We start from the raw sequence: 15,302 nt of genomic DNA on the forward strand, positions 1-15,302 counted from the left end.
CTGCAAACCCATGTGTGCACGCACTGGCGTGCGTCGGGCCAGACTTGGGAAATCTCCTGGGCCCAGCAGGCCTCAGTACAGGTTTTCCTCTTTCAGAGGTGTGTGAAAAGTTAAATCCTTTGAAACTTAAATCCATTGATCTTTTTCACCTTTTTACTCTTCATGGTAATTGCTCCCAATGTGAGCACCTGGGGAGGTGGCCCAGCCACCAGATGGTTAGTTGAGCTGCCTGCAGCATTCATGTGTCTATAGGAGCTGGTGTGCTGTTTATTTATAAGGTGGTAGCATACAGAGTTCTGCTTCCATTTCCTATTGTGAGAAGAGGAAAGATCATCTTGTGAACTTTTAACTGAATAAAGACTGAGGAACAAAGCGGGAAATAAAGAGCTGTCAGCTTGGATGCGATCCCTCCCGCAGGGCTTGGAGGTAGGCCTTCGCTAGCCATGAGGCTTGGGTACCAGAGGGGAGTAGTGAAGTCAGTCTGCTGACAGTTTGCACTGACGCTGACTGAGGATGTGGGGAGGCACCGGTGCTGTTTGGATGTGAAGCTTTCTTTCTTTTAACTCCCTTTCAAGCAAGAAGGATATTTTGTTAGTGAATCAGAGGATGAGTCAGCAGTGAAAGCTAAGGCTGAGAGACTGAGCAGTGCCCAAGTGAAGGGAGGTGGGGAAGCCCTGTAGTGACAGGGGCAGAAAGAGGGGTGTCAGGGGGGCTGTGCTGTGCTGCTCTGGGTCGCTCCCTGAGATGTCTGTCCAGCTGCGGTCAGAAAAGCAGTGGAGAGGGCAGTCCTTCACAAGAAGAGCTCCGTCTGTGTGTTGGGATGCTGGAGTAGATGAATCCTTGAAGGTGGCACAACACTGGGTGCAAAGCTGTGCCACCAGGACTTCCACACAGGTTGCAAAGCTACTTCAGTTCTTGTAGAACACGCGTGCTAGGTCCATTGATCATAATGGTCCCCTTGTAGGGGGATGCAATGGCCCCTCGCCTCCTCAGGGAGCCCTGCAGGGGGCTGTCCTCTGCTCCTGGCACCCCAGCCAAGCTCATGGGGGCAGCTGTTAGTCCCCATGCCAGGGAGAAGCACCCGTGAGATACACTGCCATCCCTGGGGCCGTGCCTGGGGCTGCTCTGCGTTCAGGCTGGTGCGTGTGAATGCAGAGGGAAAGCAGGAGGGGAACAACCTTTCCCTGACCCCTGCCTCCCCTGTCTCCTGACGTTGTTTGGGAAAACAAACTCCCATGGCACTTGCATGGGGAAGTGGGATGTTGGCTTGCGTCCTCCCCTTCCCCGAGTGGATCCTGGGCATATCGGCAGCAAGCTGAGCAGCCAGTCCTGCTCCTGCTGAAGCATGAGCCAAAATTTCTGCTGCTGTCAGTGGAAGAGCCATTTATTTCAGGAAAGCAGCACTCACTGCTTCACCCAAGCGCCCCTTCTCCCTCCCCTGTGAAGTCAGAGTGTTGCGTTGTAGCATCACAGGCGTTTCTGCGGCAACAGACTGTGACGCCACAGGCGTGGGCAACAGCGCCTGGGACAGTGATTTCATTGTAGCTCTGAAGCTACACAGGCCTGGGAGATCTCCCAAAAAAACCTTCAAGCCCCAGGTCCAGCAGAAGCCAGGCCGATGCGTCAGGGCCCGGCAGCGTCTCCAGGCCGCATGGAGCCGCCCCCGCCCCGAGCCCAGGGGCTCCCTGACCTGACGCGGGCCACAGGCTGAGCCGTACTCGTCTGCAGCACTGCCCACGTCCCAGTGCTGCCGCCCGCTTTATCAATAATTCAACATGTGTGTATGTGTGTGTATAGCGGGGGGGAAGCTAAATATTTTTGCTCTGAGGAAGGCTGTGGGTGTTGTCTGCTTGGCAAAGGGTGCCTGCCTGGCTTACTCCCGGCTAGCGAGGGGTGAGCAATCCCGGCTTGCGTGGCCTGTGAAGCACTTTGGAGTGCTCTGGGAAGAATGCTGCATGAAGGCACGGTCGTGTTGCAGCTTGCTGTTGTGCCGAAATATTGTCATTAATATCTGGGGTATGGATCCTCTTGGAGGGTGGATAGCCAGGATGAAAGTGCTTGTATTGAAGGTGCTTAATAACACATTATTTCAGGAAAAAGGAAAGAAAAAAAATATAAATAATCTAAAGCCTGTTTTTTAATGAGCAAAATGCAGGATGTATGTGTTTGCTATTCACAAAACTTTAAAAGTTACACATGCACACATAAATAGGTTGTTGTTGCCCCCCTATCCCCTTGACACAAATCTGAACACGCTGGCTTCACTGCATAACATACGTTGTGAGGAGCTGTTGTTATTTCCCTCTTGTATGTTTACCTGGCAGCTAATGGCATAGATAGTAGGGTTTAACGTGTGCGGTGGGGGCAGCTATTACAGCAGTCTGTTGAATGGGGAACTGAAACGGCCGCCTGTTCCTTGATGTGAAGCTGCTCAGCCTGGAGAGGTTTTTTGCGATTACTGATTGCTGTGTGAATCCTGTCTCGAGTCTTGATGTCAATCTTTGCTCTGTTTGGTGCTGATTTTGCTTGCTTGCATCAATTTGAATCTGAATGATTCTTCTGAAAGCAGTGGGAGTGATGTTTTGTGTGACTGTGAGGAGGCGTGTTGCTCTGTTGAGCCCTAAGGAGGGATGAGTTTAATTCACAGTGAATCACAGCACCAGTATCTAGGCATGATGTGACAGAATTTGAGTGATGTGAATGGCACATGAATTCCTGTGAATGCCAAAGCTCTGATATCTGAGATAACGGTGCTAAAAAATGTTCAGCTCAAAATTCAGTTACTCGTTGCTGTTTTCCCTATTCCCCAAGCAGCTACGTGCTGGGATTAAAAGCCAGAAGGAACCTTAAGGACTCTGCAAGCTGGACTCTTCCAGTTGTCTCTGATCCTGTCATGTAGAAATTCTGTGTGTTGGTTTGTTTGGTTGGCAGGCTGGTGTTGTCCAATAAACACTGAAGTTCAGCATTTCCTGCTAAATTTTTCTTTAAGTGGAGTTTTCTCCAGGTTTTGCAAAACTTTCAGCACAAAAAGTAGTAGTAGTAGTCCACACTGAGACTCTGTCTTCATTTACACAATCTTAAAGCTGAGTTAATTTTAAGAAAAAATCCCTAATGGAGCTAATGACTAGGGAAATGCTGCCACTTTGGAGGAGAAAAACAGGTTCATAATCAAAAAATAAAGATGGCTTTGAACTTTTCACTACAGACCCAATCTGTGGTGGATTTTGCTTTCACATTAAGAAGGATTTAAAACTGAAAGATACCAGAAAACCCCTGAAATTAAATGACAATCTCTGTGTAGAAATTTCACTACAGCCTTTTGCTGCTTTTGCAAAAAGTATGGTTGGCTCCTACCTGGCTTTATGGACAATGCTATTGCTCAGAGGAAATGCTGTCTCATGTAGGACTTAGAGAAAATGTTGGAACCAAAAAACTCTTTGCCTGTGACACATACTGATCTGTGCCCAAGGGTGAACAGATAAAGCAAGTTAATTTCAAACCGTGCTGTTTCAAGTATTTCCTGCTGGATACGTTAAAGTCTTTAAAAACATAAAATTTGTGGTGATATCCTGCATGTTCTTGTGTAATGACAAATATTATTCAGCTCCTAGGCTAGGGAAACTACTGGAGCTGATGTTCATCGAGGAGTCTGTCCCGGGGATACCTGGCATGACTCACTTTCAGATGCCCCTGGCATTAAGCGCCCGATGGGGTGCTGGGATGAGATCCAAGCTGGGCTCAGTGATACTGGTGGGAATTCTGCTCTTGCCTAGAAGCATCCCTATGCTCTGCAGTCTGGGGGCAGTTTGCAAAATGGAGAATCTCTAAGAATTGAGAATTTTTGTACCAGGAGTGAGGGTTCCACTGAACACTTACCTGTTTTCCTGTACTTTATAATCCTCCTCTGAGCTGAAATTAGAAAGTGATTGCCTGTAAACATGGGTTGGATTCTATCTCTTTCTTTTCTAACAAATCTTTGTGAATGTGTTTTCTGATCATCCGGTGCTTTTTTATGTGAAACCTGTTACCAAAACTTGTTGACGTGGTATGGCCAAACAAATCTTCACACAGAATTGACTTTTTAATGCTGAGCTTGAACTCAGCATTGGTTTCATGAAACCTTTTTTGGCTGGGCTTTACTGTGTAAGAAACACTTTTCTCTTTTCACCAAAAGCTGTTCCTTAACCTTTTGGTTTTATGTAGGTCTATTTGGAAGGGGTTTCATGATGTGATGGTCTCACTCCAGCTTGTAGCTGACAAAAATTGACCGGCATCACAACATTTCAGTTGATGCTAATGGACATAGTCGGCAAAATGAGTAGGAAGGCCCGTGTCTAAATGGGCAGAGAGGCTGATGTGCTGCCTACCCTTCCAGGTGACCCCTCTAGCTCAGGTAGTGGGAGCCCGACAGGGCAGCGTGGAGGAGTTTGCAGTGCTTCTGTCCATGCTGCATCTGCTCTGAGCACTTGAGCTTCCCTGGCTCTTAATCCAGTACTTTTCACAAGCATTAATTGCAGTTAATATTAAACAAATATTTACCTAATATCAGATCACAGTCAGTTTATAAATATGCATATTTTAATCCATGATTGCTCAGCTTCTGTAATAATATTTATAGTCTTAAAGAGACCCTTCTTTTTCCAGAAGAACCGACTCCACATAAAACCAACAGCCCACCCTCTGGAGTTGCATACGCTCATGATGTCTTGGACTGTGGCCTCAAGCCATGCCCCCTGCCTTTTTCTAGCCTTTCTGCAGATCCCATGGGCAGATATGGACAGCCAGATAGCATAGGGACAACACCTACAAACCCTGCCAACGCTGCAGGGGCCTCTGCTCCGAGCCCTAGGATTGAAATTACTCCATATCCTGAACTGATTCATTCAGGGGGTCCCTACCGCAGCAGAGACACAGATGTTCTTTTGGTAGAACATCAGTCAAACTCAGCTACCGCTAGCCCGAGGGTTACCCTGCCTGTCCCTGGCTTTGAGGGCTACAGAGAACCACTGTGTTTGAGCCCAGCTAGTAGCGGCTCCTCTGCAAGTTTCATTTCAGAGACAAATTTATCTCCTTGCACATCACCATGTGTTTCACCAAATAATGGTCCTAGTGATGACCTTTGTCCGCAGTTTCAAAACATCCATACTCATTATTCTCCTAGAACCTCTCCAATAATGTCACCACGAACAAGCATCACGGAGGAAACCTGCTTGGGACAACATTCACCATCACCCCGTCCCAACTCAAGGTCTTCGTCACCAGGTGCAAAACGGAGGTACTCTTGCACTGAGCTCTACAATACTCAGCTGCCTTCCACTTCTCCACGACAGTCAAGGACCCCCTCTCCACAATCTTCTCCTCGCATCTCACTGAGGGAAGACAGCTCTTCAGTTACTTACACGCAGTTGCCCACCGCTTCTATTTCCATGGATGCTATGAACAGCCTCCCTACAGATCCTTCCTGTGGTGTTCCCACGAAAATTTGGAAAACCAGCCCTGACCCTTCGTCCATGCCTTCCCACAAAAACAGCATTCCATGTCACGTCTTTCAGACTGTTGACTTCCATGGGCCTTGTGAGCAGGAGGACAGGAGAAACTCAGCCCCAGAATCGATTTTGTTGGTTCCTCCATCCTGGACAAAACAACTGATGCCGGCAATTCCTATCTGCAGGTATGTAATGCTTCTTGTGGCTGTGTGTTTCTCATGGTATCATGCCCTGTCTAGTGTATGATGATCCCTAGGGAGTTTTCCCATGGGCCAGATCCTGCTGCAGAGCAAAGTTAAGTGCTCAGGGATGGCCCTGGTTCATGTGAACCCAATCCCTCCAAGAGATGAAGGATCTGGGTTTGGAAGAAGCATCATCGAAGTGGTTCATTGGTACCATGTCATGCAACAAATTCATATCAGTTTGCTAAACTATTTATATAAAAAGCAGATTCCAAACAGCCTTTGACAAAGGGTAAATGTTCTCATTCCATCCAGCTACTTTTAAAGAGAATGGTTTGGTTGTTTTTTTAAATTCAGCAAATGTCTTGCTTACACATTTCCATAAAGGATAAAAATACTTTAAATGTTTCCCAAGTCAGAATAGAGCATGCTGCTCCAAGTCAGACTGAACATTCGTTCTACTCCAAGTGACTTATTGTTGGTTGTTAATTTGTTAATTGCCATCTAACCAAAATCTCAGTCACTTGCATGACCCTCTTTAACTCCATTATCTGGCACTGGCAGCACTCAGCAGCACACCAGTTTGGACCCCGTTTGTTGTGTATCTGCCAGAATGGTGATTTCCAAATATGTGACTCCACCTCCAGTCGCATCTGGAATCCTATCAGACCTGCCATCCCTTGTGTCAGCACAGTTGTCCCCACGCTGGGGTTACCCCGTGCTGCTCCGGACCTGGGAAACGCAAATTGCAAGAGGAAGAAGTCACATAGATTGTGATTTTCTGTGACTTGTTAGATCAGTCCTGGCAGCAGTTTATACTCACAAAGTTGGAGTTGGTTAAAATGCAGTGCAAGCTCAAATTGTATGTTTCACTGTATTCATCTCACGTGGTAAGCTCTTGTGTATTTTGATAACAGGAGAACTATTATCGGGAAAGACTATTTTGCACTTTATTCTTCTGCATCTTATTAGCTGTGAAAATCATACAGTGTTACTAATTTACACAACTGGTAAGTAATGGCAAATGGAGATAATGTTTCACAGTGCATATACCCGTGTTCAAAACTCAAGACGCGCAGCAAAGTTAGATAAAAGAGGGGAATCTTTGAAATAATGCGACAGGTATGGATATCTCTATTTAAGAACATGGAGGTGCCTTACTTCTGCCAGGTGGGCCCACAGAAATTGCTGTGTTTGTCCAGAATTTCATCTAGGTTTGTAATCAAACGTGAGCAGGACAGCACGCGATCACTGAAACTAATAACAAACTCCTGAACTTGTTAGCAGGAGCAGCCCATTGGTGTTCTCGGAGGACAAACAGCTCAGGTCTTTGGGAAATAAAGTGCTGAAAGGCTTCAGCTTATCTGGTCTCTCTCTGCCCAGTTTGCCCGTCCAGTCGCTCCCACCCCTTGAGTGGCCTCTCTCCAGCCAGTCCGGCTCCTACGAGCTGCGGATCGAAGTGCAGCCCAAGCCTCACCACCGTGCGCACTACGAGACGGAGGGGAGCCGAGGGGCAGTCAAGGCACCGACCGGAGGCCATCCCGTCGTTCAGGTAAGGGTCTGGAGATTACTTGCATGGAGAAAAAAAATGGGGCTGGCCTTATTTTTGAAACTCTTGCTGGGGGCTTTTCCCCCGAAACAGGGGAGCTTGTGGTACTGCATGTGTTTGTAGTAGGCGTGCGTAAAATGTCTGAAGTTGGATGGTGGTGAATTTCTAGAAGTTTGGAAAGTTAGTTTGGATTAGCTTGTGAAAGCTTAGAAACTGAACAAAAATATTTGCTACCTTTTCTGGGCTAGATGTTAAAAGTCCTGTGACCTAGCTCTGTCATAAGGTGTCCAGATGCCCTGTATTCCACCTGAACCCGTTTTATCTTGAGAACAGACTCGTCTGTCCCTGCAGCAGGGAGGTGCTATTGGTATTCCTGGCTGTATTGAACTTCAACTCCTCTCCGGTCCATACAACCAAATTGTATGAGACTCACACAAGTTCCCTTGAAGTTTAAAGGAAGGCAAAGCTGCCCTCTGGCTGTAGGGCCTTCTCTGACCTACATTTAAATGGGAACTTCACCAGTGTGGGATCCAAGCACTCGGCACATCCATTTCAATCCTCTCCTGTTTTTATGTCACTTGCTTATGCTGTGTCCCACCTTGCATGCTGTTCTGCTCGTCATCTGTGGTAACGCTGCCTTCTTTTTGTCCTGGATGTGTGGCACCAATAGGAAATTGCACTAGCTGTAGCTGTTGTGTGATAAGGAGATAGGAGGGCAACAAATTATGTAGCAGTGGGGATGAGTTCAAGAAAGTTTGGGCTCTATAAAGGCTGTGACTGCAGAGAGGATGTGTTTACTGACTGTAACTCTGTAGAGAAAGGGTGAATGAGTTTAAGCAGGAACTCCCTCCTGAATTGGGCTGATGTCAGTATAGAAACAAAATTTTATCTCTGAGGTATTATTTATTGCTACTAGGAGTTCAGTTCTGGTCCTAGCTATGCTTGTGAGAAGGGAACTCATGCTACTGAAATCAGTGAACAGAATCCAAGCTGACAGGCTGGAAGTGACAAAATTTGGCCCTCTGAGCTGATTCATTACTCTGCTGAAGAGGGTGAAGGGGCTTTTCCTTCACCGTGCAAAGTCCAAGGTACAAAAATGGCTAAGTAGCCCGACGGTAGCCATTTGGGGCCACATCAGGTTTTTTACTCATTTCCTCCTGATTTCAGACAGTGCCATTCCGGAAGGAAAGCCAAGCTTTTGGCCAGGGTTGCAAGGTGTTCGTGTGATATTGCTGGTAATCATGTATAGCAACTGTCCAGATCAGCTACAGCTTTCAATAAGCAAAGTCAGAGTGCATCCTACAGATGTTCCCATCACACTCATGACTTTCTGTAGCAAGCCTGAGACAGGAAAATGCTGAAGTTTATGCTCAATTTTAAGCATGTGATCAATACCAGTAATTTCACTGGTTTGATTTGTGTTTAACTTCAAACACTAAATATTACGCTGCCGGTCAGCCCCTTTTAAAATCAAGCCATTAATTGTTAAATCAATGAATTTGTTTATTTCTGTTGAGCTGGACTTGCACATATGGACTGGATACTTGAGCAAAGGGTGCCGGATAATAAATAGTAATCACATTTGCCATAACTTAATATATACAATTTTTTTAGTCCATAAATCTGACAAACCCACCACAGTGTGTTGGAAGCTACATGGAAACGTGAACTGTATGTCCAATCAGCACTTGCTCATTTCTCAGTTTGCTTACATATAATATCATTTACCTTCCCAATATGTTCCTATCAACCGGATGTTTATTACAGCGAATGACTTTCTTGTCACATGGGGAAATAAAAGTGTTTTGTTTCCTTCCTGTAATCAATATCTGTCAAAAAAGGGATTTATATTTTCTGTTGGAGATAGGAGCTGATATTCCTAGTTTTATCACAATTTGCTATCCAGCTTAAAGATTTTAAACTGTAAATACAAAGATCCACGTTAAAGTCTCCCAAGCAGATGTGCCTCTGCACAGCTGTGCCTGCATGTGGGGGGGAATATGGACAGTTTCTTTATGAAGGTTTATTATAAACCTGGAAGTATTTGTTGGATTTGTGTTCACTTTAACATAACAGAGATCATATGGGTACTATGAGCAATGAGATAGTTGCACCTGTATGGTTTATGACATCTGAAACTCATGAAGGCTAGTAAAATCCAAAGCTTTCATGTCATAAGTTATTTGGCTTCAAGCTTCTCTTCTTCTTTCCCCTCAGTGCATTTTAACTTTTGTGTTCCTGTCAGATTCCAACAGTACAGCAACAGACAAAATGAAACAGGAGAGATTTTTAAAGCTGAGGAAAGCCTGCTTGAGTTAGAGGCAACTGGTTGCAAGGAAACTAAATTACATTACTTTTCAACAAGTTGTATCTGTTTTCAGCCCCAGAGCAGGAATGGCAATGTTTACACAGGGATGACGGGGCTGCAGTTCTCCTGCGTGCTGCAGACCTTATGCTGGGAACTTGCTGCACTCTCAAAATGTCAGACATGAGCACACCAACCACCTTTTTTTTTTAAATTTTGGTTTGTGTTTTTTTGTTTGTTTAGTTTTTTTTGAGCGCTAGGACCCCTCCATGCCAACTTTCTTGAATCCAGTGCTGTCTCTTAAGCATTTGGACTTAAACACTGAGAAGCCAAACTTGCCCCGAGTGTGAGAACCCCACCAAAGCGGTGGGATTTATACTGAGGCTGAACATCCCATTCACGTTACTATGTTTTACAACCACGTTCAATAGACAGCTTATTTTGATTACCTTTTCTAAAACATAATGACTTAATTTTTTTTTCTGACTTTTCTGATTTCCCATAAAATTAACCCTTCATGTGACTATCCAGCCGAGCCTTCTGGAGGAAGAAATGTTGACTAGTTTTTCCAGCATGATGTTAGTTTGCAATATTTATTTTTTGAAAACTGCATTTTGCATGCAAGTTTCTTCTTTTGGGTGTGCTGAAGCTACAGACCAGCAGATCTCATATCCTCTAGGCCTTATCTTGTGGTTTATCTTTCTGATGCTGCTTCCTCTTTTTCACGTGTCTAGCCCCGAGAGTTTGTGCTCTGCACCAAGTTGTGCACTCCAAGTTTGGCAGGAGAAGTCTGATTAATCAAAATGTCTGGTTAGCTGGGCCATACGGAAGAGGCCATTTACTTTGTTTACCTGGGGAAGGAAGAAAGAAGCCATTCATCCCATGTAATGTTCACACCATCTAACTTCAGAGACCTTCTAGAGACATGGAGAAGTGTAGGCTTCCAGTTTAGGTGTTCTGAATCATTCTTTGGGGAAAACTGCAGTTTGCTATTAACTACAGAGAAACTTAAGCTTGCATTTTAGAGATGTTAGTTGAATGCGAACACTTAGACATCTGGTGGACACACACTGGCACATCACTGAAAACAGCAAGGAAATCCCAAGTAGCAAGGATAAAGCTGAAGTTTGCACGCAGTTACCTTCTTGCAGGGCCATCCAGTTGCTGAAATAGCAGAGGAGGGGTAGACATGATTGTTTTCTTGCTTCCCAACTCCTTTTCATTGAAGTTGAGGATTAACTGCTCACATCAAGACTCTGAAAGAGGCTGTCCACTAGGTAGAGGCTGCTTCTGCGTAAAGAGTTTGTGGATGTGATGGGGTTTGAGATGGAAATGCAAAAACAAACCTAGCTCAGTCCAAGTTCACCCCGCAGTAGTGCTGCCTGCTCAGAGGAGTACAGTCTCATTCTTTGCATGCTTTTAAAACATCTACTAGGAAGTACATGGATATATTTGTATTCTGCTTGGGACAGGAGACATGAACTAGATAATTCCATGAGATCCCACCCAGCATTATAGGAACTCCCACCTCTTTGAAGAAATCAAAATTTTGGTGTTGTTGGCATTTCTTGCTATCCTGTTTTCAAGAGGAAGCAGGACATGTGGTAGCACTTGAGTAACACTGGATGCTGGCATAGGTGTATTTCTACTGCACACAGGAAAATGTCACAGTAAGAACCTCTCTGTTTCAGGGAGACAGATGTTCAATTCTTCAGCAAAGGTTCTCCTGTATTTGAACTGTTTAAGATGGTGTTGAAAAGGAAAGACCTTTTCAGTAGCAAAGACTAGATATGAATGAACTTCACCCCATTGAGCAGAGCCTCTGGTCCCTTAAAAGCCATAAAAGTATTTTTTTAAATATATTTGGAAAGCTTGGTGGTTCTGTTTTTGTCCTATTGCTTTGCATGGAAGCAGACTTTTTTCAAGATGGAAATTAAGTTTCACACAATAGTGTGATATTTCAGGGAGTTCTAAGTGGAGCCCTTTTCCTTTCCCTTTCACTTGCCTTGAAGGAAAGACAAGTTTTAAAGGAAGATGAGCAGTTGATTTATGGAAATAATTGTGCACGTACTCTGGATCTGTACTTGCTCCATTAGAAATGGTTGCATTTACATATGTTGTGGTCCACGTGTATAAAAGACGGTCCCATTTCACATAATTGTTTTCCCACATTCTGAAGTACTCAGGGTCCTTGCAGTTGATCAGTGCTGATAAATGTGTGATTTACTGCTGCATATAATTGAGAGCAGTGGCACAGGGCATCAGTTTCAGTTGTGTATCTGCCATGGTCTATAGAGATGCCAAAGTATATTATTTTGTTGAGAATCTGTTTAAGAACTCAGCTAAGTCTTGGGGGTCAGAGAGGTAAATAAGATTTTTTTTTAAACCCTTTGTTTCTAATTTTTCCCTCAAATGCCTGTGTGTTTTGGACTTGTCTTGCTGTAAACAGTCCCCAGTGTTTTACACAGCTCTTTGGCGCAGTAATTTGTAGTAATTTTCTCAAAGGAGCATGCCTAACTCTGGTATTTTGTTTTTATTGCCATCTTAGCAAAGCCTTCCCTGATGTATTAACTTCTCTAATTTATCTTTACAAAAGGCTCAAAGCCTTCTGAATGAAAACAAGCACAGAGGTAATCGGTAACTTACTTGCATCTCTCGCTGTCACACTCTCGCTGCATTAACTCAGTTTTTCATCTACAAACCCGTCATTTTACACCGCTTGTGTCAGATAACTGAATCGATTCAGCACAACCAATTTGCAAAGCAGCCGAGCACGCTTGTGTCTCGGGCCCCCATTTTTAAAGGCAGCGCCCTATTCACGGCACACAGCCTGACCGGAGCAGCCAGCCGGCTGGGGCTGGGGCCTGCTCGGTGTTCGGGGAGAGCAGAGCCTTTGCAGTGAGCAGCCGTGGCGGCCTGTCTGCGAGGCCGGCGCCAAGGGCCGAGTGGTGCTGGGACCGTGCTCCCGCCTCGAAGTCGCATCGCAGCGGTTTGGGCGCTTCCCCAGGAAGTGGCAGCCCCGCGCTTGGGCCCAGCTCCGCTGCAGGGCTCGGCGGCTTCATATGCGCACCCCACGCAGCTTTCTCCTGCCTCCTCTGGAGCCCTCGGCCCCTGTGGGCAGGGGAACAAGCTCCCTGTGACTGCTTCCACTGCTGTGAAGTCCTGGGGTCAGTGTTGAGTGGAACATGACGGGTTAAGCTGAGCAATGAGGCCGAGAGACAGGAGGAGATCTGTCCTCCAGGTCAGAGCTTCGGGGGCACCTCCTTCCCCCACTTCCTCCTCAGAGCGGGGTGGGGAGAAATCTCAAGTGCTCTGAGACTTCAGCCCCTGCCAATATCCTCAAATCACCCGGGAGTTGTATTTATTTAACAAGAGCCCTGCCAGCACAGATGTCTAGGACACCAGTGAGGTCCTCAGTCTCCTCTGCTCTTGGCACACACAATGTCAGAAGCTGCTGACAGTTCCTCTGACAGAGGTTTAGGAGCAGTGACCTCCAGCATGGCAGCAATGGGCAAAGTGGGCACAAGATGGCCCTCAGCTGTGTGGAAATAGATGTCCCCTGTGGGCCTCATTTCAGAGGCCAAGCGGGGGGAGGTAATCCTGATATCATTGAGCTATCATCCCACTGCCGTAATTACATCTCCTTTATGGGCTTGATTATAATGGTAAAAATAAAATGTGTTACCCAAATGTTGAATTTAGTACAGGATCCAAATATAGACCAGGTCTACAAAGCACCAGTGCTGGGACAGAGGCAGCGCAGGGACCCGTCACAGCCGGTGCTGTGCCACGCGTGCTGGGCTCCTCCTTGTTTCTGGTCTTTTAGGCAGGGAAGCTGCAGGGAGGGTACAGAGGGGGGGACCCAGTCAGCACAGTGCACCCCTCCTCCCCCTGGGTTTTAACTTTTAAAACTGTGGTGCCTTTCACTGCCTCTCTCTCTCTTTATTATTATTTTTTATTATTAAAAAGAAGCTGTAATTGTGGAGTTGTTATTGGAACACACGGGAGCTGCTTTGAAATAACAAATGTATGTTCACTTTCCTTTTATATTTGAATTTTGCCGTATGTGTTTTCTTGTGGTTTCCAAGTCAAAGACGACTTTGTTTTCTAGGCTAGGCTTCCCATGGGGCCTTGAGTTGTGTGTGTGACTTCCAACATTCAACTAATTATTTTGCTTATTAGTGAAACCAGAACCTTTGATGGAAACTCAAAACCAAATCACAGCTTGATATCGTAATTCACACTCTCACAAGCAGGGCTAGATTAGAGATGTGTTCCTGCTGAAATGAAAACTAGCCTGCCCAGATGATTTACCGCTGGGGACATAGGGGTGGTTGGGTTTCTCTTTCTCAGCCCATCCTCCTGTTCAGTGAAGGGGAAGTCAGAGGTCCAGGATGAAGGGGGATGTTTGCACTTCCGTAAGTGTTTGGCCTCTGCAAGCTGCCCTGGATGTGTGCAGCTAAGCTGGCTCGTGCTGTGCCATGTCTCCGTACTGATCTCGTTGCCTTTACTTCCTTTTTGTAGCGAGTGGGAGCCTTGTGTTGGCTCCTCGCTGCTTTTGGACCTTGCAGGGATTCTGCCCCCAACTTGAGAACAGCGTGTGACAAATTGTCTGCATGCATCATGCCTAATTAACCTGCAGGATTACTGGGCTTGTTTGCACAACTGTGGTGATTGATTGTATGTGCCTTTTGAGCTCTGAGCTGTTGGTTCGTGGGTACATTTACTGTGTTTACATGTGCTATTGCAGGGATCGATGTGCAGTTCTGAAAGTGTAGACCTTGGTTTTAGGAATATCTGAGAAATTCTCTTTAAAACTACTATCCTGTCAAATGCACGGGGAGATGAGTTGGTACCCCGCACGCTGTCGTGGTAGCGTACTGGTAGCGTGGCTGTACCTTCGGATCTGTCTAACTGAGAGTTTGCTGGAAACACTGAGGAAATTAAATTACTAGATAAATCGGAAGTAGTGTAGGAAAACATGATTGAGCCTGAAAGTGGCTTTTGTTAAGATATGGGACTGGACTGAATAATAGGGAATATTAAATATGATATCTAATAAACAAAGATAAGAGGAAGAGCTGGCTCATATGCCTTCTCTACCATTAATGCAAGAGGAGAACTGCTGGACAACAGTAAGGATAATTAGCTATTGGGAGAATTTACCTGGACGTAAGCTGCATCCTCTGTTGCTTGAAGTTGTTAAACTGAGTCTGCATGTCCCTGTGAAAGGGATGCTGTCCCTCACAAAGAGGTTATGTGCTGAATGAGTGCATCTCGCCCCTAGCAGAGAGCCAGGGAGGATCGCTCCCTTTTACAGTTGGGGTGCAGAGATGCAGGTGACCAGAGAACCACGTACCTCAAGGGAGCAGCTGGATCTTACCATGTGTCTTGTGTTAGAGATGACTGAATGGTTCTCATTGCAACTTTTTGTCTCAAAATGAAAATGGAGCCCAAGTCAAAATACATTGCTTTTGATGGAAAGTAATTTTGGCAGAGGTGAGGGGAAGGCAAGTATACCAGCCAAGTCTGAGGATGATGCCTGTGAGATGCAGGCAGCCTCAGTTATTCCTTGTCCGGATTAGGCAGATCCAAGATTTAGGTTACTCTTTCATGTGTGCTTTAACTGACAGACTGTACATGCAGGAGTCAGTGTGCAGCAAACCAGAGGCTGAATTCGTGGCTGTTTGCCATGAATGTGGACACATACAGCAGTAACGCCTACATAACTCATCCTGTTCAGGCTGCGCTCAAGTATCTGCAGAAGTTGTTCATGCAGA

General features: G+C 45.7%; 1 protein-coding gene across 6 annotated transcripts in view; it reads left to right on the forward strand.

Moving 5' to 3' along the window:
* The window catches only part of NFATC2 (nuclear factor of activated T cells 2), a 99,040-nt gene that overhangs the window by 11,898 nt on the left and 71,840 nt on the right, over positions 1–15,302 (forward strand). For 4 of the 6 annotated variants that reach the window (XM_035548009.1, XM_035548011.2, XM_050713934.1 and 1 more), the window contains exons 2-3: positions 4,645–5,671; positions 7,052–7,220. In XM_035548009.1, coding sequence (XP_035403902.1) covers positions 4,645–5,671; positions 7,052–7,220 — 1,196 coding nt within the window. The remainder of the gene's footprint in view (positions 1–4,644; positions 5,672–7,051; positions 7,221–15,302) is intronic. The other 2 variants (XM_035548010.2, XM_035548012.2) reach the window with 2 other exon arrangements.

This window comes from Cygnus atratus, chromosome 16 (assembly GCF_013377495.2).
Source record: "Cygnus atratus isolate AKBS03 ecotype Queensland, Australia chromosome 16, CAtr_DNAZoo_HiC_assembly, whole genome shotgun sequence".
Taxonomy (NCBI): domain Eukaryota; kingdom Metazoa; phylum Chordata; class Aves; order Anseriformes; family Anatidae; genus Cygnus; species Cygnus atratus.